Source organism: Gouania willdenowi, chromosome 10 (assembly GCF_900634775.1).
Source record: "Gouania willdenowi chromosome 10, fGouWil2.1, whole genome shotgun sequence".
NCBI classification, from domain to species: domain Eukaryota; kingdom Metazoa; phylum Chordata; class Actinopteri; order Blenniiformes; family Gobiesocidae; genus Gouania; species Gouania willdenowi.
The window spans coordinates 6,657,107-6,683,098 of NC_041053.1; the positions used below are offsets into that span (position 1 = coordinate 6,657,107).

Consider the following 25,992-nt stretch of genomic DNA (forward strand, 5'->3'; position numbering starts at 1 on the left):
CTGATCTGCTCATCCTGCATGTCTTCAGACTCCATGGCATTCCAGCAGATATTGTTTTGGATTGTGGGCCTCAGTTAATTTGGAGGTTTAGAGATTCTGTTCTGCATTGGGAGCTATGGTCAGTCTCTCCTCTGCATTCCATCCCCAGTTCAATGGGCAGACGGAAAGAGCTAATCAGTCCCTTGAGACCTATCTGTGATGCATGACCTCTGACAACCCCACTGCATGGAGTAACTTATTGTCATGGGTCGAATATACGCATAACTCCTTGGCTAATTCTTCTTCTGGCCTCTCTCCTTTCCAGTGTTCCCCTGGGCTACCAACCACCCTTGTTCCCATTCAGGAAAAGGAGATTGCCATCCCGTCTTTGCAATCAAAGATGGGATGGCAATCATCCACCTCCAAGGATGGTGGATGATGCCCCGGTGTACACCATCCAATATCTGGTCAACGGGGAGAGATATGGACCAGAGGAATGCATCTGCGGACCATGATGGTCCATTCTGGACAACACTTTCATTAAAGACTTCCACCGACGTCGGCCAGACCAGATTCCTTATGCACCAGGAGGTGCATCTAGAAAAGGAGGGGGGGTACTGTCACGGCCACTTTTGGGAGCGCCAAGTAGTGGCAGTACTCTCCCTCTCTTCCTTTCTTCTTCCTCTCTCTTCTCCTTAGGTGGGCGTTTACCTTTGGTGGCTGTTGCAGTTCCTAATCAACTGACGAGAAGCACTGCAGCAGGAGTGATTGTTCCTCACATAAAAACTGCAGCCAGTGTGTTTTCTGGCGTCAGACTAACAGCTAAAGATTTGGTTTCTCCACCCACCTCCTTGGAAACTACAAGACACTGCTTTAAGACTCCCAGGATCTACTCCACCTTCTAAATCTGCTTCACCACTGGGCTGAATTTCCTCACACGGATCTGCCCAGCCTTCATTCTACAATACATCAGTCTTCCCCGATCCTCCATCACCACCCCTCCCTCACCTAACAAGCCTGCTCTGTTCCCTGTTCTATGCTGGTGCAGATAAGTTGCTTAAATAGTTTTAGTTGAGTTTTCAACATCTGCTTACCTCCAACATGGCTGCTCATTCGGATTACTGCCCAGAAAGTGACGTTGGTGAAAATCTTCGTTGTTGTTTTAATTCATTTTTTTTTTTTTTAAATTAAATTGCTCGTTGTGTAGACTTCTTCTATTTGGGCAGTTTGGGGAATGTATATTGCACAGGTTTAAATAGCAATACATAATACTTGTTGAATGTAAAATGCAATGCTCTTTCATTACTCCCTCTCATGTGACATTGCTTAATTAGACTAAAATCATCTGAAATTTTTCAACTAAAACCATTGTGGTTTTGCTTTACTGAAATTATCGATGAAAACTCAGAAGAGTACGTTCCAATAATTTAATTGCCAAATTAAATGCAATCAAAAGATTGAAAGTAAATAGATGTTTACTGTTAAAATAAAGTGTGGCAGAAAAACAATGGGAGAGTTAAAGCAACAGATGAAATAACAGGTTAAAGCAGTTACATAAGGAGCCCCCCCACACACACACACACAGGTAATCTTATCCTGTCACTCATTCTTTATATTACCTCAGGATTACATTTATTTCCAAACCCAAACACTCACACACACACATTGGCTCTCCATGCACTCTTTAAGCTGCAGTAGGCGACTCTCATCATTACCCAGATAGAGACAGAGACAGGCGGTTTGGCAGAATGTTTGTTCATTCTGAATGTTTCTAACTCATGGAGGTGTGCTACTCATCTGGCTGCTGACAGAGGCTGGTGGATTACACAGAGACACTCTGCAGGCTCATTGGCGGTAAGAGCAGGATAATAACTGTATCTGGCAGCATAGGAGACAAGCAGAAAAAAAACATATATTCAAGCAAATTCATTTTGTCTTCTTTTTGAATAATATGTTAATGTTTCATTTATTTAGATAACTGTTTTTCAGGAAATTTACTTTGATCTCCTGACATGTCAACTGCCAGTCTTCTTCAGAGGCATCTACCAGGGTTGGGGTCAATTACAGTTTTCAGTTACGATTACATTTTCAATTACCATATTCAATTACAGTTCAATTATGATTACAGTGACCAGCATTTTTTCCAATTACAATTAAATTAATAATTAAATTGTATCGTATGAAAAAGTCAATTACCATAACATTTCCAATTACTTAAATTCAATTATAATTAATCATAATTACTGTGCCTGAAATTAATAACCTAATACAAGTCAACCTTCCTCTTGTGTTAGCTTTCGGTAAGCATCTCTTATGATAAGGGGTCTTAAATCAGCTGTAAAATACACTAAAAAAGTATTTCCTATCTATTTGTTATCTTGTTATTCTTCCTAATCAATGAAAATATAGGTTTTAATATTTTTTTGTGTTGGCGTCTGAGCCTTTTTTCTGTCAGTATAGCCCTCTATTTACATTTTTTTAAATGTTAAAATGTGGGAAAGCTTGATATGAAACATATTTTAATAACAACTGCATATATGTAGAAATTTAACATGGTTCCCCAGTTTTGCGTTTCATTATGGACAATTTTTATAGAATTTTTATGGCAATTACAATTACAGAGTTAATTATCTAAACTCAATTACAATTTAATTACGATTACGAATGCAACAGATTTTTAAAATTAAAATTATAATTGTGTTATTAATTGTAATTAATTATCCATTACGCAATTACAATTATAATTGTCCCAAACCCTGGTGTCTACCCTTTGATGTGTCCTTGATTTCCGTGTAGTAGTTCCAACAAGTTCATTTCGTCTTCTTTTTTAATAATATGTTAAGGTTTCATTTATTCAGAAAACTCTTTTTCAGGAAATTGACTTTAAGGTTTCAACTTAAACATATTATTCAAAATGAACATTAACAGGGAGAGGGAAGGTGCATACATGCTTCCGCACACCTGGGACACCATTCGTCACAAAATTAAATGTATATTCTGATGATGTTTAGAGAAGGCCTTGCTGGCCCTGACGGCCCACCACTGTGGACTAAATTTGACTAAATTATATCTTCATGCAGGGCAATTCCAATGCATTTTCATAACTTGTGCTGAAAAGAGAGGATTATTGCTCCCTTTGTGATGATGTTCTTTTCCAAACTGTGACGTTTCATTTTGTCTCTCTCAGATGTTTCCTTGGTCTGCCGTTTTCTCCCTGGAACCCAAAGTGCCAGGCCAGCGCACTGCCGAGGAGCTGGTGACCAACACACTGATGCTGGAGCTGGGGGCCATGGTGAAGCGCACTGAGCGCATCCGCTTAGAGCGGGTCACAGAGGGTCGCCGCCGGAGCTCCTCCTCCATAGCGGACTATAGCTGGCTGGCCATCACCCCAACACTGCAGCCCTACGAGATCACTCCAAATGACTTATTGGAACTGCAGGACCTCTGTGCTAAGATCCCACCTGCTCAGTGTGGCCCCCTGATTGTCAGATAGGATACATCAGAGTCAGGACGCAGGGAGATCTGATGAAGCAACTTGAATGAGAAGTGAAATATCTCTAGGGAAACCTCCAAATCCAGTTGTCTTAACTAAGCTAGTATAACCATGAAGAGTGAGAACCTTACCATCCATTTTCTGTTCTGCTTGCTCCATTTTTCAGGGTCGTGGGGGTCTGCTGGTGCCTAGCTCCAGCTCTCATTGGGTGCTAGGAGGGGGTACACCCTGGACAGGGGGCCAGTCCATCACAGGGCAACATACACAGACAGACACACATTCACTCCTGCGGGCAATTTAGAGACTCCAATGAACCCAACAGTCATGTTTTTGAATTGTGAGAGGAAGCAGCTTGCGCAAGCATGGGGTGAACATGCAAACTCCACACAGAAAGGAACCAAGTGTCCATGAACCCAGGACCTTCTTGCTGTGAGGCGGACGTGCTGATTACTATGCCATCAGACATGTAACTGGTTAAATACATGTAACTACTGTGTACAGAACAGTTATTGAACCTAGGGAGGACAATCATGGGACGTTTGTGGATGAAATAAATAATATACGAGCTGGCAGTATTAGCAAGATCGTGGAGGTATAGGGAAATGTTTATAGGCTATTTAAATATTGCAGCTTGCTTTTGACGTGTTTCACTCTATCTCACATTGGTTCTGGTTTTACTTTTTGGATCAGTGGTAGTACCACTGTGGATTTTTCTATTTCATTAATAAGCCAAAACGATTTGACTACCGGTAGTTTGGAAGGTTTCTAAAATATGTTTTTAATACTGTTTGGATAAGAAGTGTCAAAGAAACTCATTGGATTTTATCTGACTGCCCCTCAAGATACATCTTCAAGAAGCTAGTTTTTTTTCTGTAATTTCAAATTTAGGTTGTTTTTCATTTAATTTATTATCTGTTTACAATACTAATCCATTAATAATTATCACTGAACATGAAGACTTTCTGTGTATCTGTATCATCCATCTACCTGACACTCAAACCCTCTGTAATACTGGACTTCCCGTATGGACCAGCTGTTCTCTGTAGAACCACAGAATTGTCTAGGGCAGAGGTGTCGGACTAGAGTATGAATGGTCTTTTTTGATTTCATTTGGGTTGGACCAGAAAAATCCTGCTTTTTTGTTTGTAGAAGTACAATTTGAAAACCATGTCATTGTTCATTCATTCACAAATACTGTTTGACACGGTTTTGGTATGTCAATGTTCATCATCATCTAAAGTGCAAGTCTAGATCTTTTTACTTCTCTGTGCTGCAGGTTCAGAAGGTTGGTGTCCCAGATGGAGCCTGATGTTCACGAGGTCCCGCAGCTTTTTCGCTCGGTATTGCGCGACACTGTTGACCAGATGATCGAAGACATTGATGGAAATAAAGTCATCCGGATACAGCCAGACACTGTGATGGAAAAGACCCAACGAAGCAAGAGTCTCTCATTTGTTTCTTTCCGCTCAAAGTTTCGAACTGGGAACTTCTTTAATAAAGGTAGTCTAATGAGGGGGTCCAGAGGGAATCTGCAGCAGCAAGTAGAATGGTCTGATGATGAGGAGGATGGAGAAGGGGTGGAGGAAGCAATCAAAAACAGGGCGAGGAAGACACGAAGCAGAAGCATGCCAGAGATTACCCCAATTGAGCAGAGCGCCCAGAGATGAGAACAGGAGGTGACGATGACGGTGATCCAGAAGGACTTGGGAGGATCTGGGCAAGACCAGCAGAATGCAACTCTTCGAGAAGAAGTGTGGGTCCGAAAAACAAACACAGACATGAGGACGGAAATAAGAAGCGAAACATAAAAAGTTGTATCTTTTAAATGCTTGTTTGTTGTTGATTGGGATCATTTTTAGAAGTTTATTTTTTTGTTGCTTTGGTTAATGTTTACTAAGCTCCAGGACCTAGTTGTGACAAGAGGTGGTTAAAAACAATTACGAGCACAAACATGCTATCGATGTGCATTTAGCAGGGTTTACAAGTCAAGGTTAAAAAATAGACATCTCTAGAATCGCACATGTAATCTAAAAAAAAAATGTCCCAAATATTTATACTGAGATTATACAGATAACTGCTGATTATTGGTGCAATGTTTGGTCGAATGGTTTAAGAGTAGCTGAGGAGATTGTGGACAAATACACAGGTTTGTTACTTGGTTGGTGGAGCTCCAGTGCATCATCAAAGGCAGGTGAAGTAGATTCACTATGGCTGCTGCTGTTCTGGAGAAGTAAAAAGATACAGTATCAGATCCTGCCATGTCCTTCCACACCTGCTTCACTTCTCAGAGATTGTTCAGGAAATCCATATTTTGGTGCGCTTATCATGAGTGCCACATTTGTGGTGTCAAAGCAGGAATAAGCAAAGCACCACCTTACTAGTCCTTTAAAGGAGTGTGTTTCTGAATAGCGTATCTCATGTAATGTTGTATCCACCTGATTCCACAGGCTATTACTTCTGATTATGGGAACAATGTTGCCTATAATAAACTGATTACACAAATTATAAAAGGATCTATATCATGCTTCTTTAAACCTTCCAGGGCCAACTACAGCCACACATGGAAATATTCAACATTTTGCGAAATGAAATACTAATGTATTAAGAAATACTACTTATTTTCTTTCAACAAGGAAGTTGAGACGCAGATTTCCGCTGAAAGGACAAGTTAGTTTAAATCAGTGCATTTTGATGCACATGCTGTTTTCCCTTTTTTCATTGAAATACGGGGCGCCTCTTATGCCCATGGCGACCCACAGTTCTCCCGTTCTTGTCTTCTATGTTATTTGTGACTGTTCTTCCATGTTCTCTTTAGACGGGATGATACTGAAATTTGTGTAAAGCACTTTGTGGTTTTTACCTGTGAAAAGCACTTTATAAATAAAGTGGGCTGTACCCCTAAAATAACGATCTACAAGTTAAATGCTAGGTTTATGTCTCTGCCATAGTGCAAAAAAAAAAAAAAATCCTTATTAAGATATTGACGTTAATCAAACTATCTTTTTGAAACACTCTTAAATTTTGATAAAATAACTGCAATTTCAATAATAGTATGCCTCAGTTTATTTAACCAGGCAGGAAATATTAACAGAATTTTATTTACAACAAAAACATTGTGTGTACCTTTTACACTGAAACAGTGTGCCCACAGTGGTTAAATATCAAACGTATTTGCTGCATAAAAGAATGAGTTATATATCAGCTCTTACAGTGGTGCTCAAACAAAGACATTGCAGATAATTTGATTGCTTTTTTTCTCAGAGGTGGGAACAAGTCATGTCACTAAAGTTCAATTCAAGTCTCGAGTCTAGGCCGTTCAAGTCAAAAACAAGTGAAGAGTCCTCAATTTTGATTTACAAGTTTGAACAAGTCATGAGTACATAATGTTCCACAGCTAGTGCCGTTTCACAGAGCAAGTTCATTCAACTGATCTAAACAATGAATTACTTGAACAGAGAACATATTTGTCAAATAATAGTGATATATTCTGACATAATGGTTTTATAAACAAATCAAATGAGCATCTTTTTAGATTTTAAAATGTTCCTCCATTAACCAAACATGGGATAATCATACTGGGAAGTAGAACAAATCCAGTATATGACAGGGATTGAGAAGACTTATTGATCATTATTAACAATTGCATTTTATAAAATCTTTTGTCATTGAAGGGTAGGAAGTCAAGTCTTCTCTTATCAATAAACTCAAGTCCGAGTTAAGTCACGAGTCATTTGCTGTCAAGTCTAAGTTGAGTTACAAGTCCTTCTTGATTTTGTGAAGTCGAGTCTAAAGTCCAAGTCATAAAACTCAAGTCCAAAACTCTGCTTTTTCTTATTTAGTAAGTTCACTTAGCAAGCCGGATTGGACTCTCTGGTGGGCCTGTTTTATTAAACTGTTGGCCTAGCATCACATGTGCATGCAACACTAATTTTGACGGCTAGCCTGATATACCAATTTGTTTAAGAGATGCACAATATTGGATTTTTGATCGATATCTGATATTTTACAACTCATTTGGCCTACAACTGATGTTGATACAATTATCATTCTCTGCATGTCCTGCACATACTGTAGGATTGACAATAAAGCTGACTTTGCTACCTGTAATCACATGACCGGGTGGGTCATTAAGGCTAGGCTATTAGGCTAATGTTGGACGAATATAACAAATGCTGAGATCTGAAACTTGGTGGTCGTCCTGTCAAGTCTTTATATACAAAAGACAGAACACCAACTCCAGGTTTTGAGAAGACACTTTCTTCAAGCAATGGAACAGAAAAAGTCTGTATCTTTCAAGTAGACCCTGTTTTTCTGTGAAGGACAAACATTCATCACATGTATCAAAGTGGCTTTGCTAGTAAAGGCCTAAGAGATTAGAGCAGGGGTCACCAACACGGTGCCCACAGGCACCAGGTAGCCCACATGGACCATGTGAGGGGCCCTCAGGAGCTCCAGCCACCAATGAGCTCCATCTAAAATCTGATTTACTTTCCAGGATTCAAACTCAGAAAGATAAATACAGTACATATGACAGATGTTGATAGTACTTGGTAGAGTGAAATACTGCTGATAAAGTTTTGGTTTTAAATCAACCATTTTTAAATATTTATTTTCACTGAAACATTATGACAAATTGCGTTATATACAGCATCTTTTTTTTTTTTTTTTAAAGAAAGGTGGATTTTCTATCAAATTTAATGAAAATAAAACAATTGCATAAAAGAGGGAAAATAGTTTTTCATGTTGAAAACTCATCATTTGCTACCTTTGATATGTTAAGGTTTCAGTTATTGTTTATCAGGAAAATTACCTTGATCTCCTGACATGTTTCGACTGTCCTTTTCATATTGCTTTGATGTTTGCTTGAATTCCACATAATAATTCCAGAAAGTTATTTATGTTTTCTTTTTGAATATGTTTTAATTTATTCCAACAACTGTTTTTCAAGAAGTTTACTTTGATCTCCTGACATGTTTTTACTGTCAGGTGCCAGTCCTCTTCAGATGCGCCTGCAAATTGCTTTGATGTTTCCTTGACTTGCGCATAATAATTCCAGCAAATTATTTTTAGTTTTTAAAAAAAAATATTTTAAAGTCTAATTTAATGAGAGAACTGTTTTTCAAGAAGTTTACTTTGATCTCCTGACATGTTTCAACTGTCAACTGAAAGTCCTTATCATTATTCAAAAGGAAGACAATAAGAACTTGGTGGAATTATTTCCTACTTTTTTAAGTTACTCTAGCCTTCTTTATTCCCTTACCTTCTAATTAAAGTGAAACCATGAAAACGCGGTATATTAGTGCTTTTCTAACTGGTATTCCTTCGGACTATGCAATACCTATGAAGCTCAGTATCAGAAAGGTTGGTGACCCCTGGATTCAATATCAACATTGCCTTCCTCATTGTGCACACAAAGACAACCACCTAATAAAGCCAAAACTGCAGTATTCATTTACATAATCAGGGTTGACATCTTTTTCACATTTGGGCTTGATTGAGCAATGTAATCATACACTAGTAAAAATCATCAAAAACACAACTTGCCAGTGTATGATAATGGTTTATAAGATGACAAGGAAAATAAACTATAAAGTTTTTGAATCAAAAAAAGTTTTTTCAATGATAGGAATGACTGAAGTGAATTTATTTACCGAAACAGCCACTGAATAAAACTCTGACACTGAAATCAAGCAACCATTATTTTTTATTATGGTGCGATCTCTTCATAGATTACAGATATTTGCACTTTATACACTGAACTCATTTAGTTTGGCTCAAAGAGGGATGAATAGATAAAAACATTCTCACCATTTGTTAAATTTGTGGTCATCCAAATAATATCCCCCAGTTTAGACGGATCCAGATGGAAAGCACACACACACATTCATCCAGACACTTCAAGGACCTGTGGCTGACTCAGTCACTTCAGGAGTGGTTCTCGACAACCACAAAGCCCCTTCATAAGCTCTGACATCTCCAGTCGAGCAAATGTTTTGATATTTAAACATTTTATCCATTACAGCTGCAGAAAGGACAATGTTAAATACGGTAAACATTGTCGTATTTCTTCTAAGAGCTTCCCTTATGCTGGTTGTTACTGAAAGCCCACAGTAAAAATCTTTGTTCTCCGTCACAGTTCAGTGAGTTCCCATTTGGCAAATAAAAGTAATGAGAAAACAAAAAGCAAACCTATGATGTCATTAAATTATCCCATAGCTAAAGGGTGTTACACCGATGGTTAGAAATAGAATGACACATAACCCAATACAATGTTTGCAAACCCAGAAGTTAAATACTCTATGCTACTGTTTGGCTCTCATAATAGAAAGATTATATGCGATGAAAGGGCAAACCAAAAAATATAAATACTGATCTTCAGACAGTTTGCAGAATCAAAAAACTTCAATTTTAGATGTTTGGAATAAATGATTTTAGAAAGTTGGTCCTTTCCCAACCGATGTGCTGCTCTCTCTCTCATAACAAAACTGTGATTTAACAGTTTATTACTTTTGTTTTAAGAAATCTTCATTTTCCACCAAAATGTTGAGTGAAGATCAAACGTTTATGGCTGAGGATTCATCAAAATGTCTTATTCATTCCCAAGCCTCCAGAAACCATCTTCACAGTTCATCTTTAATGTTGTCTTTACCAAAGTTCAAACATCCTTCTTATTGGCCAATTCAGGGGTCTTTAGGCGAAGAACACGACAAAGATGATGAAGAAGACAACAAGGACAAGAAAGATTTTGATCATCAGCCAGCGGTTAGAGGAGACCGACTGGAAGTATTTCAGGATCTCTGTGTGGGCGCCCTCCACGTTCAGCTGGGTGTCCTCCACGTTCGCATCAATCCTGTGAAGCGAGCAACAAAACAGGATTCCCATTAAATCACTTAATTCTCCTTTCCTCTCAGATCTAATTATTGGACATTTTCAGATTCAGAATACTTTATTTTGCTTTCTTCAACTAATATTGAAGAAAATGTTGGACGTATTATTTCTGTGTCACTCTCACCTTTGGACAGTCTCTTCTTGCTCTTTGACCATGTGTGCCAACTGCTGGAATATAGAGCCCAGCTCCACTATGGTGCTCTCGATGTTTTGCATGGTGTCAGCCCGGCTCTGGATGTACGAGTCCTGTAGCAAGCAAGGTTTTGGATGGTGAATGAGCGGATCACTTTAACCTCTTAAGCCCCAACCACCTATAACAACTAACATTTTTCTAAGCTTCCACATGACATTCATGGCTAACAACTGTGCCACAACTGTGCCAAAGTTTAGTTTGTAACTGTAATATATCAGTCAAATTGATTCCAATCATTTTTATTCTTATGTTTGACAACTAGATGTTGCAATTTGACTTGAAATAAACATACATTTTTAGTCAGATCTCTGCGGTGCCATGCACAATGCTATTTGTGGTTCCACATTTTGATGCCGTTGCGCATGGCTGTTATTGAGCAATGCTTTGATCAATCTGAATTTTCACACTGCGTTGTAAAGCTCAGGGCTTGTAGAAATTGGTGACATCAAACACTATGAGATTGGCTTGAGCCCTGGCCAATCAGAGCTGGATAAAGGAGGAACCGGCCACTGAACGCACGAGCACCAATCGCTCATTGGACAGATTCCTCGGCTGAGAAGTGCTCAGATGTGTGTAGTGGTGGTATCTGTCCGACAACACAATTTGGATTTATGAAATTAATCAAAGTTTTATGCACCTTGGAGGAACTTTTTATAAGAAACAACAAATCAGATACAATTTGTTGTCATTGCTGATTTTTTTCCTTGGTGTATTTTCTAATTTTGTGGCGGTGGTTTGGTACATAACATACTCGACTTGTATATCAGTTGATTCAGCTCAGTCTGTAGTTTTAAGTAAGCTGGTGTTATAGAGCTCTGCGTTTATTTTGTGACTCACAGCAGGGGAAAAAGTTTGCGTTTTCGGAATTATCAAGTTTTCCCTCTTTGAACATAATGGCCTGGTGTGTGTGCTGTGGTCTTTTGTTCTGAATGTGGGTTGGATACAGTAATAGCTGAGTTTCTTAGGATTATGGAGAGGTATAGAATGTGTAATTTAATTCCTTCTTGACAAAATTAAGACCTGCGAGAGTCACGGAAGCTTGTGCTGCCCTGGCCGGCATGTCTGTTGGGGTTGAAGAGGTAGCAGTAAAACCACAAAGTGCTCATTGTCATTTTGAAACACGGTGAAACAGTTTACCTGTTCATCAATGAGCTGGAGCTGCAAAGGATTAGTCTGAGAGTCCATGCTGATGGCCACGTCACTTATGCTGCGGGACTCATCCTGCATGAGGACCGAGCTTCCTGTGGAGAGACAGCACACAGAACAAAACAGGAGCTCAGAGACAGAAGTCCTTCATGCTAAAAGTACAGCGGGGACATACAGGTGCTGGTTATACCTGCTGGGAGAGTCAAACGTTCCAGGGAAATACCTTTTAAATTTGTGGTTGTAAAGCCCTGGTAGTCATTGCGTGGCTCACGAGCTGCATGCGGCTCCTGGGCCCCTTTTTTTCGGCTCCCTAAAATATTTTTTGTATTTGTATTATAGACGACCAAATACAATAATAATCATTCACGAGGAATTCGAGCAGTTCCTTAAGAAATCGGTTTGTGTTTTAAAGGTACAAAGCCAGTCAATGTTTGTCCTCAGCCTGTGGCATCAATAATAACTCAAGCAGTCAAACAAAAAGCCAAATGCAGTACCTAAAAACTGGAGAACACTAGAGGATGGATGGGATTAAGTGATTAAAATGGATTATCTAATACCTTTTCACCATAAATACAAGCAGTAATAATTAAATAAAAACAAGTTGTAAAATAAACTCAAAGAAAGTTTTATCCACGAGTATTTTTGAGCTGTCTAGAAATAACGGAACATGGAGTTCTCCTAATGCTCGTAAATGTTATTGAAATCCGTGAAAATTTTAAAGCACACTTTTAATTTGAAATGCCTTCGTTGATAAACAATGTAAGGTTGATTTGATCAGATTCCTGCAGTGTGAGGATCGGACACATTTTTCTATCTGAGCCACATACAAAATCTGTCTTTTTCCCCTCATATTAACGCCAGATTAACATTTGTGTGAAAAGCCTGATTTTATTAATTTCTTCCATTCCTGCATCCAGAAACGATCAGCGCGCATTTGTCATCATCTGTCATCAATACTTCACTTATTTACTCCTGTAGTGGATCAAACTGTAGATTTACGTTATACACAGTGTTAAAATCGTTGAGCATCAGTCTGACGTCTGTCAGAGTTTCATTGTAACGAGCTGCAGCAGCCGACGCGTACACCGCGTCACACACACAGCTGAGCTGATCAGCTCAATGACGCTGCTCTCACTGCCTCCCAAAAAAGGAGTGGACGACACGGGTAAAATATAATTAAATGTAACATTTTGTCCCGTCTCGAACTGGCAAATGTGAACTTATTAGAAATGCTGATTGTCAATCTTTTGGCGTGCTTGTGTGACTCCACCCACCCCAGTGACAGTGTTGCTTTGGATAGATTCTTTCTGGGAGTCTCTTCTGCAATATTAAGAGTCCGTGTGGCTTAAATTGTAACTAAGTCCATATTTATAGTGCAATATAATGTTTCACCTAATCGGGGCGCTGCACTTATTCCAGGTTCAAAAGTGCGTAAAAGGAAAAAAACTTAAGCAGATGGGAGAATGCTCGCAAGGCCAGATTTGCATGTGAACGCCCACAATTCAGGGACACTCCAACAAGAGTGCGTAACTGGGATGGAGGTGCGCCAGCAACAAACTTAAGTACAGGGGGAGAATAACACGCAGCCAAAAACAGTGCAGCTGCGTGGCTTTTTTTTTTTTTTTTTTTTTTTAAACTTACACACACGGAATCTCTTTATCATGAGTCCTGGGAGCACTTAGGTCCAAGTACAGTTATGGGCCACAGTGGTTTCAAACCACCAACCCTCCGGTCACAAGTCCGCTTCCGTAACCACTAGGCTAACACTTGACATTGGTAATACTGTGTTAGGGTTGTCACAATACTAGAATTTCAAACTCGATACCAATACTCAGAACAAAAAAAAAAAAACTTGATTCTCGATACTACGGTAGGGTCTTTTTTAAATAACTCTTTTCAAGCTATATCACGATGTACAAAATATATCTCGATATTTTGCCCTTACCTTGAGATGATGCTTTGACGCATACAATAGGACCAGAATGGCAATACTCCATATATATATTAATGTTTTCTCTGTGATGTAATTGGGGTTTCCCCTAACTATTATAGCGTAACGTACCTGTTAGTTTCTTTTTTCAGAGATAAGCCCTTAAAATAAGGTAAGTCAGTTAAAGCCACATGCCAAATGTCACACAGGGACATTTATTAACACGTGTAGAGAACAACATCATAATTTATAAAACAAATTATGTGCATTTGTGCACATTTTAAAAACATCAGCCAATCCAAAATTCTGTAAAGTTTTTTTTTTTTAAACATCATAACGATCAATTATTTTTTTATTATTACTGACAATTGTGAATTTATCAGATACAAAATATATAAACAGTTGCCACTATTAACACGCGCACACACAGACACATTGTAATGATTGCCTTCTGAGGACTGTCCCTTTAAGGGAGCCATTTTAACCATGGTAACGTGAGGTCAGAGTTCAGTCATCCTGCCTTCTTCCTGATTTAATGTTACTTTTGGAGGGACTGTACATGTGTCTGTAGCAGTGAATAAAGTTGTGTCAATTGAAATAGGAGAGGGATAAAAAAAACGAGATAAATCATAGATATTAAGAAATGAACACGGCGCTGTTAGTATGACATTCGATACTCACCTTTTGGTGTCGATACTTTTTTCAGTATCGAGTTTTTTTACAACACTATACTGTATTAAAATCACTGATGATGATGTAGTAAAACTCTGTCAAAGGCTTCAAACTAGAAGCTTTGTACCTTCTGCCTTTATCTGTTCACAAACAGATCATTGTTGTTAAAGCAGAGGAGATGATTATCACCACTACTTATGCAACATAAAGAAATATGCTTTGTTTTTTGTGCCAGATGCACCTGGACTTTTGAGAAAATCAGTAAATATGCACACAAGTGGTGAAGAATGGAAGAGTGTGTGCTTGCATAATAGTGACATCACTGACAGAAGTGCACTTTAATATTAACACTACTATACATTATTAAAGTGAGGCTTAAGACCGGTCCTGGAGAGCACCTATTCTGCATGTTTTAGTTGTCTCCATGCTCATTCATAGAAAATAGTCACAATGTTTCAGTGGAAATAAACATTTAAAGATGGTTAATTTAATACAAGAAAATGTGTTAACACTTTACTTGAAGTTTTATGCATAAGGCTGACAATACGCTGTCATTATTATGACATGACATCTGTCATTAGCATGAATAAGGTATCATGAAGGCTGTTAAGTGTCTTTCATTACCCTAACTAACCCTGAACCCAAACCCCACTAGATCCCTCCACCAAACCCAAAAAATGCTAACATATCTCCAAAGGTGTCATACTTTAGCAAATGACACTTAATGACAATTACCCAAAAAGCTGTTTTTAAACTTACTAAAGCACTGACATCTATTATCTATATTTATCTGAGTTTGAACCTAAAGTCTGACAGATTGTAAATGGAGCTCATTGCTTTTTTTTTTTTTTTTTTTTTTTTTTTTTTTTACCTTGTCTGCACATGCTGCCGAAGGTTAACACTACAAGAAGTGCAATCTTTTGACAGCAATGCATATTTTATTATTGCAATTAAATAAATTTATTTATTTCATTGCATAATTGTGACCGTCACCAGCCCTCCCTAGGGAAGGGTAAGAAATACTTTATTAAAGGGAGGATGTAAAAAAGAGAGGGCAGTGTTACACCAAGGTGAGGGGTTGGAGGGGGGTGGGGAAGTTAACAGGGAAGAGGGATACAAGATAGGATATGGAATGGGTGGGGAATAGTTTTAAGTGATGCGATGTGAAATTGTGGTTGTGTATATTGTGTTTATTGTTGTGTTGTCAAGCCAGTTTGGTGACCAGTGTGTGGTTTAGGAATAATGGTGGTGGCTGTGAACAGAGGAAGAGGTGAGTGGAAATTCCATAAAACAGGTATTTGGGAACAACGTGTCTAAGGTTGAGCCCAGTATGAGTGTTATCCCACAGCCCAAGGCCAGTGCATCCATGACAAATGTATTTCCAAGTACCGCCACTGCAAAACCCAAGAGCCGCCCCCGGGCCCGAAGAAGCAGTCAGGCCAGCAGCAAGAGCAGGCAGCCTAAGGGCCCCCGGCGACCACCCCACGGCCAAGCAGTCCCCCGAACGCCCCCAAGATCCCAAGCCGAGAGGCAGCCATCGCCCCCCCATACACACCCGAGAAAGCCCCAAGGAGCCAAGGACCCAGCGCACCACGCCACCGATCCCACCCCCAACCCCCAGACCCCCCACCCCATCGACCCCCCCACCCCCCCACCCACCCCCGCGCCCAACCCCCCGAGGGGAGGGCCCAGAGAACTCCCTGCCCGAGGCCCCAGCGGAGGAGCCGAAGCCCACGCCCAGCAGACGACCAGAACCGCGCCGAACAGGCAGCCAGTGGGCACCCGCCGGCGAGCCCAGAGCCAGCAGGGGCCCGACCCCAGGCCAGAAGGACCCGGAACGGATGCAGCACCAGGAGCAGCCCGCCCAGGGAGGACGACCACACCCCAAGCCGCATAAGGCACCAGGGGGCCGCTGGGAGTCTCCCCGCCGGCCCCCAGGCACCCCAACCTAGCCCCCCACGGCGCCCCAGATCACCCTTCACTGATGCCGCCCGCGCCACGAGCTTCAGTTTTTTTTTTTTTTTTAAAGCCAGGGCCCCCTCCAAGGGCCAAGCCAGACCGCCCCGCCGGGATGTGGCCCCCTATTCCGGCCCCCGACACCCTACCTCACGGGGCACTGCCCAAGCAGGGGCCGTACCAGTAGGTACGCAAGGGCGCGGCACGCGCCACCCGCCCCGAAAGACCCCCGCCAGGACCGGCCCGGCCAGCAGGCCAAGCACCCCGGGCCCCAGGAGCACCCCCCGGGACCAGGACCCCCCAAGGGCAAGCCCCCGGGCCAAGCCCCCCGGGACGCATCCCCAACCCCCGCCCGGGACCCGGCCACGGCCCAGCAGGACCGCACAGCCCCGGACAGCCCACGGCCAGCAGCCCAGGGCCCACCGCCCCCCGGACAGCGCCAGCCACGGAGCAGCGCCCCCCGCCGGCCCGCGAGCAACCGGCGATCCCCACCGCGGGGACGGAGGCACCCCAATGGCACACATCAAGTGCGGGACAGCAGCCCCCAGCCAAAGATGCCCCGGACCCACCCACCAGTCCGCAAACGGCAGGATAGACCCACCAGGCGGCCGACAGCAACCTCCACCACCGGAACAGCTAGCGCCGCCCCCCAGTAAACAGCATCACCCCGAGGCGCCGAGCAACCCCGCCCCAACCCCGGCGAGGACACCAGCACACCCCCAGCACACCCACCCCCCAAACCGGCAAGGCAGGCCGCCCCGGGCCCGCACACCGCGGGGCCCGCCCCCAAGGCCACCAGGAGACGAAACAAGCACCCAGCCACACCCAAGGGGAGGAAGCACCCCCGCGCCCCACCAGGCCGACACCGCCCGGAAAGACCCCGCAAGGAGAGACCCCAGCAAAGCCCCCCCGAGACCCACCGCCACGCCCGACCGCACCATCCTGATGTATTTTTACTCTAAGCAGTGGCCCAGCCACCAACAGAGGAGCCAGGCCCCCACCGGAGAGGCCCAAATATGTGAACCAACCCACCACCCTGTTATGGTGCCTCTCCATTCCCCAATGGAGAGGCACTTCCCTATCCCCTGTGTGAATGTGTGTTTAGTGAATGTATGGGGTGTAATTAAAAGAAGGGGGAAGGAGGGGAGCGGTGCTCCCCATCCTGCCTCTGTGGATATATGTGTATGTGGTGTAATAGGCCGGAGGGTGTAGGTGAGTACACCCTCCGGGGGGTGGCATGTTGAAGTGCGATTAAAATTGGAGGGATTAGTATGGTAACTAGAGGTGGGAGTGCCGCCCCCACGCCACTACATAGTGACACAGGTGGTGGCCCCCTCCACCCCCAGTCCCACCATCCAGCCCCCCAAGGGTTGGGTATGGGTGTGTGGTGCATTATGTGAGTGAGCCAGACCAGCTGGGAGTGAGGTGAAGTGTACATGTAGGAGGCCTGTCTGGTGCGAGCCGGGCCCGTCCGCATGGCGGGCCACGCGAGAGGGTAGATGGTGCAGACGGGCAAGCGGCACTGCGGGCCCCGGAGCAGCAAAGCCGGAGACCCCCCCCACGGCGCCCCCCCAGACCGCGACCGCCCCGCGGAGCACGGCGGCACCCCCCACCCCCGGGCGCAGCCAGGCACCAACCCCATCCCCCGGTGCTCCAGGGGGCGACCCCCGCCGCACGCCGGCCCAGAGCGACGCCCCCCCCGCCGCCAAGGAGGGCGGCCGAGCAGGGGGGAGGCCCGTGCCCGCACCAGGGCCAGCACAGGCCCACCCGGCGCCACGATATAACACTCTCCACCGGGAGGCGGCCCCGGCCCCCCCGACAAAAGAGGACACCATCTACCGCCAAGCAGGGCCACCCCGCCAGCCACGGACCGGCAAGCCCGAGTACCGAAGCACCCCCAGCCCGGTACCGCCATCCCACACCAACGGTGCCAGTAGAGCCCCCCCCCCCCCCACGGAGGCGATCCCCGACGACCCACGCACCGGCACGAGACACCCCCCCGACGCCAGCACACCCCGGACGACAGCGGGCCCCAGGCCACCAGCCCCGCCCCGCCCAAGGCTGCGCAGCGCCGCCACGCGCCGCGGCCGGTCCCCGGGCAGATGACAGGAGAGCACGCCCCCGGACACCCAGACCACGGATCCACCCCCGGGACGCCCCCGCCCCGGAATGGCGCCCACGGCCCCCGGTGCACCCAGCCAGCAGACCAGCCAATCCCGACGCGGATCCACCAGGCCAAGAGCCACGCGCCGCGCCCCCGCACACCCACCCAACACGACCCCCGGGGAGGCCCCATAGCACCCCCCACCCCACACCCCTAGCCGTAACGGCCACACCCCAACCATTGCGGCCAAACAAAAGCCCCGGAGGGGGCCCCGCCTGGCTCGTCGCGCAAGCGACATCCCTGGCAAGGGCGCGCCCTAGGGAGCCAAGCCGAGGACCCGCAAGGGCCGACGGAGCAACCCACAGCCACACCCCGCCACCCAGCGACCCAGGAGGCAATCGCCGACCCCGGGCAGCAGCCACCCCCAAAGCTACCCCCACCCCGGATCCCCCCGGACCGGAGCCAAGGACCCCACCACCCCAGGCCCCCCAACGAGACCACCCCCCAGCCAACCCACCCGGCACGGCACCGCCCGCCCCCCAGGCGGGAGCCACAGCCCCCCCACCAGTGCCCCAGACCAACGGGAGCCCCCCACACCCAACCCAACAGGATGGCGGGCGCAAGAGCAAAGGAGGAGGAGGGGGGGAGGACGAGACAGGGGGACAGGGAGCAGGAGGAAGGAGCGGCAGGGGAGCACGCAGGGCCCCAGCCCCAGAGACCAACCAGATGCGTATGCAAGGGGCAACAGCGCCAAATCAAACAGCCCCGGGACCTCGTGAACACCCAGAAGGAATGCACACCCGTGCCGAGGCAACAAGACACCCCGGCAACCCACCCCAGCCATCCCGGCCAAGACCACCCCAGAGGTCCAAGGCGGCCCAGGCCTACAGTTGGGCTAGTGTGTTAGTAAAGAGTGGTGCTGGCAGTCGCTTGCAGGCTAGATCATCAGGCTTTTAAAAATTTAGATTTAATGCAATTAAAAAAGGAGTCCAACGCTCCTTAAAGCACATTGTTTTTTTTTGTTTTCTGAGAGCAGACATCTTTTCCATGGAAATAAATTCTGTGAGGAGATTTTGCCATTGGTTTATGTTTAAGGATTTTTTGTCTTTCCAATTTAGTAATATTGTTTTTTTTGCTATGGCTAGTGCCGCAAGGATTGATTGTGATTGGTTTGCTGGAAGTTGAAGCATTGTCAGGTCTCCAATCAAACAAAGATTTGGAGATAAAGGAATCCTGCAGTCCAAAATGGAGGACAGTTTTTCAGTGATTAGAATCCAAAAGTGTTGAACTGGGGGGCAAAGCCATAAGGCATGTAGATAGGAATCCGCTGTATTCTGGGTGCACTGAGAGCAGATGTCTGTTGCTGAGAAGCCCATTTTATGCATTTTCTGTTGGGTAATGTGGGATCTGTGGAGGACCTTGTATTGAATTAGCTGAAGGTTTGTGTTTTTTGTCATCTTAAAAGTATTACAACAAATTTCTGTCCAGAAATCAGTGCTCGGGGTGATTGAGAGTTCAGCCTCCCACTTTGCGATTGGTAAGTAATTACAGTTAGTGTTCGAGAGCGCTCTGTATATTTTTGAGAGTTTTTTTGATTTTGTTGAAATTTTTTTCATATATATAGCCAGTTCTGGAGGTTGTAAAGTAGTTAAGTCTAGTGGAGTAGTTTTCTTTATTGTCTCTGTTACTTGTAAGTACTGTAGAAAGTTACTTTTATTTATATCGAATGCTTGGGTTAGATTGTTATATGTCCTGAGCTTATCATTTTCGAAGAGGTCTTGGAGATGAATAATTCCGCTATCTTCCCATGTTTTTAGATAGAGTGGTGTTTTTTTGTTTCTAAAGTCAGGGTTGTGCCAGATTGGAGACAGCATGTTAGTTTTTAATTGAACATTTGTTATGTCCAGGGCTTTCCACCACGCAGTCAGGGTGGAGGCAATCAGTGGGTTTTTAAAGCAGTTATGATGTTTCAGGGTCATAGTGATAAAAGGGAGATCAGAGAGTTTAATATGTTTGCAGTCTAGCTGTTCTATTTCTAGCCAGGTGTTGTGGTATTCTTTTGGTTTTAACCATTCTGTTAAATATAGAATTTGGTTTGCTAGGTAATAATGCGTGAAATTAGGGGCTTCCAACCCTCCCTCGCTTTTATTTTTTTGAAGAGTTGAAAGGCTTATTTTGGGTTTTTTATTCTTAGCATAGAATGGAGCTCATTGCTGACTCATGGTCCTGTTACAACAGGCCTGAGGGCACCACTTCTGGTCCATGTGGGCTACCTGGTGCCAGCAGGCCACATATTGGTCACACCTGATCTAAAACATGGTGGATAGGAGCTCACCAGGACGCAACTAAGGACGTCTAAAAGCGAGCTCTTATTTTGGCATACAACGGATTATATAAATAGTGATGCAATACATCGCTGCTCTCGCGGAACAGCTAAACCTGTCTTTTATAGGTGCAACATACTAGGGCTGGGTGATATGACCCAAAACTCCTATCTCAATATTTTATATGGATGTTGATTTTTTAAATCAAATAAAATCAGACCAAAAAAAATTCTGCATTGAATTTGCAGATGCATAATGCTGCAGACGCACATTTATTAACAACCAGCTGCACAATATGTGACACTTTTGCCTTTTTATCCTAAAAGGGACAGCATGTGTGAGTGAGTTCTGTAGTGTGGCTTGTTTAGGGGAAGGGGTTAGCACACACTCAGTGATCATCTAACTGTGCTTTTCATGCTATTCTGAGAAGAAGCAAAATCAGTGACTTCTAAAATGACTATTTGAATACAAAATAAGCTATAATATATATATATATATATATATATATATATATATATATATATATATATATATATATATACTGTATATCTCAATATAGGCGATATTGTTATTTTCCATATCGCTAAAATAGAAAACTTGATATATCTTGAATCTGGATATATTGTCCAGCTATGCCACACACTATGCAGACAAGGGATAAACTCCAGTGCTCCGCAACCCTGTTTAGGATAAGTAATTACATAATCCAGTGGTGAGTGTGTGTCCACGTGTGCGTGTGTATTTGTACAGGTGATTCTGATTATAAAACTATTTTTTGAGAACACTGTAGTCGTTGTTAGCAATGCAAAGTGGCTGAGGCAGGCTGTCATGAACAAACAAATAAGGTCACAGCAAAAAGTGTTCAATGTTTTTGTACATTTAGAATGTTTCCATTTCAGAGAAAGAGGGTCTCGTGTTTGCAAAAGCAAGACAAAAAAAACAGATTCATTAACATGAAATAATGAAAATAACAATAGACCATAGCCAAGTCTAGATCAGCTCACCAAATATCATTTAAATCTGATCAGAACTTATTCTGCTAACAAACATCCACATTCACAGACATAGACAAACGCAGGTGAAAACATGACTTCAGTGTTAAAACCTCAAACCGTTATTAAAAACAGGGGTTCTCAGGACCCCTTTTGGGGTTACGGGACACTGGAGGTACCCAGATGCCTTCAATAAACTAACAATATTCATATACAATTTGAGCTGATTTTGGTTATTTTACTACACCAAATTTGGGACATTTTAAAGAATTTTTGCCACATTAATCCCATTTCTACCACTTCATCAAATTTTAATTCCTTTTCTACACATTTTTTCCACCTCTAAGACATTTTTGGCAGTTATAAAACCCTTTCTAGCATTTTTCCCACCTAATGTCACATATGTTGACCCATTATTGTCACCTTTAACCTCTTTTCACCATATTTCATGCTTTTTTTTGACAATTTAACCACATTCACCATTTGTCATGCCCATTATTTGATTAAACTAATTGTTCCAATATTGACACTGAACCCCTTTTTACGTCCATTTTTGGCCACTCTAATTAGCAAATTTTAACCAATTTCTGTGGTTTTTAAAATCCCATTTCACCCCATTTTCCACCATTTTGGTCACTTTTAACCCATTGTATTCCTGATTAAAATACAGATTTACATCTTTAAGATGACTATATACTAAGGCACAAATAATGAACTTCCTGGATAACATTCCACCCCAACTCCTCACCAGGTCACAAAACTTCATTTGCATCATTTGTTTTACAGTCCTGCAGTTACATTTAGGTGTTATCAATTTTTTTCGTAATCTTTCATAATTTTGTCTTTGTACACTTGTAAAACATTTGAATTCCACTCAAATAATTCCACAGTTTAACTCCATAAACAAACGGACATTTCTGTTTCAATGATGTCCGGAAATTATATTTTCTTCTATGGCAAACGTCATGTGCAGAAAAATTATGTTGAACATAATTTTTTTGTTTAGCTTTCAACATAATAATCAGAATTTTTAAGTCAACAAGATCCGTAAAATGTAAACAGTTTATTTTTAAATAAATATATGATTTGTGTTCTCTCTATTACCTTTCTTACTGATAATTCTAATTGCTCTTTTTTGTAGCAGGAACAAGGGCTTAGTGCTACTGATATATGTGTTACACCCCAGTACAATAAATAAATAAGTAAAGCACACAAAACAAGCTGCAATCAAACAAATCTCTAACCTTTTATAAAATGCAAATACTTTTGCTGACCTTTCTTTTCTCATACAGTAATCAATATGTGCATTCTAATTACATTTTTCATCTAAAACAACACCTAGAAACTTCACTTGCTTTACGCTTTTTATACTAACTATGAATTGTGATTTATCAGTTTCGTGTGTTATACCCCTAATCCCATAATTGAATCATTTTGACAGTAACATCTCATGGTTTATGGTGTAAAATGCTTTGCGTAGGTCAATAAACACACCTACTATGTACTATTTCAAATGCAGCTGTTATTGTTTTTACTAATGCAGTAAATGCCAGGCCTGTTGATCTTTGTGAATGGAATCCATACAGAGATTAATTTATGTTTATCTAAAAAGTTGGCTAATTTTTTGAGCAAACCATATCTCAAGGACTTAAAAAAAACAGTGAGAGCAGCAACACTGGTCTGTAATTGTTAAATGTGTGCTCGTCTCCATCTTTCATTTGTTCAGGAAATACACAATCACATTCCTGCCTTTCTGCATCTCAATTCCAACAGCCACACATTCCATAATTCCCTCTATAACAATAAACATTGGTTCAATAACTTTGCATTTCAAATTATTATCAACTTACAACGCCACACCTCCCCCTATCTTTCCTGGGCGGTTTGTAGAATACAAGTTTAGGGGTCTGCAACCTGCGGCCCTGGAGCCTCATGTGGCTCTTTCAATCTTTTGCAACGGCTCGTTATAGCTACAGAAAAAATATTTAAATAATGATCTATTTACATAGAATTATGTCAAAACAATTTGTTAACCTAAAAATAAATCACTGTGCAGTAAGTCACAGCCACCTTCTTACTTCACCTCCTGCAACCTCTACAGACCTGTGGCTAACCTCCTGGTGAGATAACTAAACTAACAAAAATACTTTTCTGGAAGAAAATAGAGATTTTATTTGTGTGGTAAAAGATTTATTTAACTGTCAACAGAAATTAGCATGCGTTCTCAAATTCAAGTTATATTTTGCAGCTTTTCAAATCCATTAATTCATAAAATTCCAGTCGAGCCCTGACGAGAAATATGAAATGAAAGGGAATATAATCTAGAATTAGATCATTGTGAAGTTTGCAGGGTAATCCTAAAACTCCTTCGATGTCCTGGAGAACATGCAAACTACTCCAATCTGCACTCGGACCCTCTCTGCACTGATCAGTCACTATGATTAATCACACTGCTGCATTTCCACATTATTTCTTTATTTGTTATGATCCATTTGTTTATTGAGCACTGTTACATTTGGCTAGTTTAATATTTTGGTTCCTTCACTATGAATGAACAAAGTTGAACTCTTACTAAGAATTAATCCTTAGGCTTAGATGTTTGGTTTTAACCATTTATTTATTCATTACAATCTATATATATTTACACAAATACATGTTGACGTACATAGGATTCTGATTTGTTACATACATATGAAAAAACAAAGTTATACAAGAAGTGTGTAAACTAAACAGGCAAATGACTCACTCATTGGGTTGTTTTGTTTTTTAAATTCTTCCATACAAATCATAAAAAAAAAATTGGACAATCCTCCTACGACAGCACATTTTGACAGTATTTCACAGAGGTCCATCGTGCCCTAATAATGTTTATTTTAGGGTTAAGTTGTGTTGTTATCTTCTCCATCACATACACATTCACTCTCCCCTGTCACTGAGGTATAGTAGGAGGAAGAGGTTTTAGCCATGATATAGTTATACTCAGTAGTAGGACATGTAATATTTATACCGTACTTTCCTTCTTTTAGGGAGTGTTCCAAAAATATTAAATTGTGAGGTCAATGTTCAATATAGAAAATATTTGTTTCCAAATCCTCTCCAAAGGGATTATTATATATTGAGGAAAACTTAAATAAGCATCATTCAGCACCTCAGTAGTAAATAATGCGTTATGGCATTTTCCACGACTGTACACAGATCTGACACCAGCTTGGTAAAAATCTCACTCAAGAGATTAGAGTTGGGGTCAATTATAATTGTAATTGCGTAATTGATAATTATCTACAATTATGGCGTAATCATAATTGCAGTTGTATTTTAAAAACCTGTTTCTGTGGTAATCATAATGAAATTGTGATAATTGGCTTTGTAATTGTAATTGCCATAAGAAATCTATAAAAATGGTCATTTTTAATTTAACGCAAAACTGTAGAACCATTTTTCAGTTCTACACATATGCAGTTAACAATTATTAAAGTGTGTTTTATATCAAGCTTTGTCACATTTTACCATTTAAAATAAAGAAAATAACTAAATCAAGGGGTATACTGGTTAACCCATTTTTTGGTGTGTTTTACAGCTGATTTAAGACCTGTTATCATAAGGGATGCTAACAGAAAGCTAACAGAAGAGGAAACTTACATTTCATGATGTTATTTATTTCAGGCTCAGGAATTGAGATTAATTAGGGCCCAGGCACAAAGGTGTGTAGGACCCTATTGTAATGCACCTCGTTTTCATTATTGTTATTCTTGCAGAGGAAATGATTGCATTTTAGAGGGCCTAAACACGTTAAAAAACTGAAAATGTGTACGCATATTAGGACTGGTAAAAATTTGGATATTTGGGGGGAAATGCACATGTGAATGGCAAAATGACTCAATAGTGCCCCCTTGAATATTGTATTGGTTCCCAGCTTTGGACTAATGACATCATCACTGTGGAACTTCTACGAAATTCTGTAGAATTCTGACATCATCACTGTAGAGAGTGCGGCTCTGGAGCCTCATGTGGCTCTTTGACTCTTGTGCAATGGCTCCCTAGAGTTAAAAAAAACAAAAAAATATATATATATTGTTTTAACAGTAGCTGTTAATGATTACCGTATTTTTCAGACTATAAGGCACTTAAAATCCTTTATTTTCTCAAAAATCGACAGTGCACCTTATAATCAGGTGCGCCTTTTGTATGAAATTAATGTAAAAATGTTTTAGTACAACTTTGGTAAACTATGAAGCTGCACTGCTTGATGGATTTTTGGCGCTTCAGGGCTACCGTAGTCAGACGCCTTGTGGAGTGATATGTACCAGTGTTTCAA

General features: G+C 42.1%; 1 protein-coding gene and 1 pseudogene across 1 annotated transcript; one reads left to right on the forward strand and one right to left on the reverse strand.

Annotated features, from left to right (window-relative positions):
• Window positions 1-3,055: 3,055 nt before the first annotated feature.
• On the forward strand, window positions 3,056-5,384 carry LOC114470914 (protein RD3-like; annotated as a pseudogene).
• A 4,330-nt stretch (window positions 5,385-9,714) lies between these two features.
• LOC114471380 (syntaxin-5-like) lies at window positions 9,715-12,030 on the reverse strand. Its single transcript, XM_028460151.1, has 4 exons — window positions 11,923-12,030; window positions 11,691-11,794; window positions 10,485-10,606; window positions 9,715-10,322 (listed from the first exon to the last, which is right to left on the reverse strand). Exons 2-4 carry the CDS (start codon window positions 11,778-11,780, stop codon window positions 10,163-10,165), a joined length of 372 nt encoding a protein of 123 aa, XP_028315952.1. The 5' UTR covers window positions 11,781-11,794; window positions 11,923-12,030; the 3' UTR covers window positions 9,715-10,162.
• Between the last annotated feature and the right edge of the window lie 13,962 nt (window positions 12,031-25,992).

What these genes read in the sequence shown, in the direction of transcription:
- LOC114471380 (XM_028460151.1), bottom strand. Translation starts at nt 11,780, where the DNA reads ATGCAGGATGAGTCCCGCAGCATAAGTGACGTGGCCATCAGCATGGAC. An exon ending in TCCAGCTCATTGATGAACAG is followed by an intron (nt 10,607 to 11,690) that starts GTAAACTGTTTC and finishes TGCTTGCTACAG; the next exon opens with GACTCGTACATCCAGAGCCG. An exon ending in CAAGAAGAGACTGTCCAAAG is followed by an intron (nt 10,323 to 10,484) that starts GTGAGAGTGACA and finishes CTCGCTTCACAG; the next exon opens with GATTGATGCGAACGTGGAGG.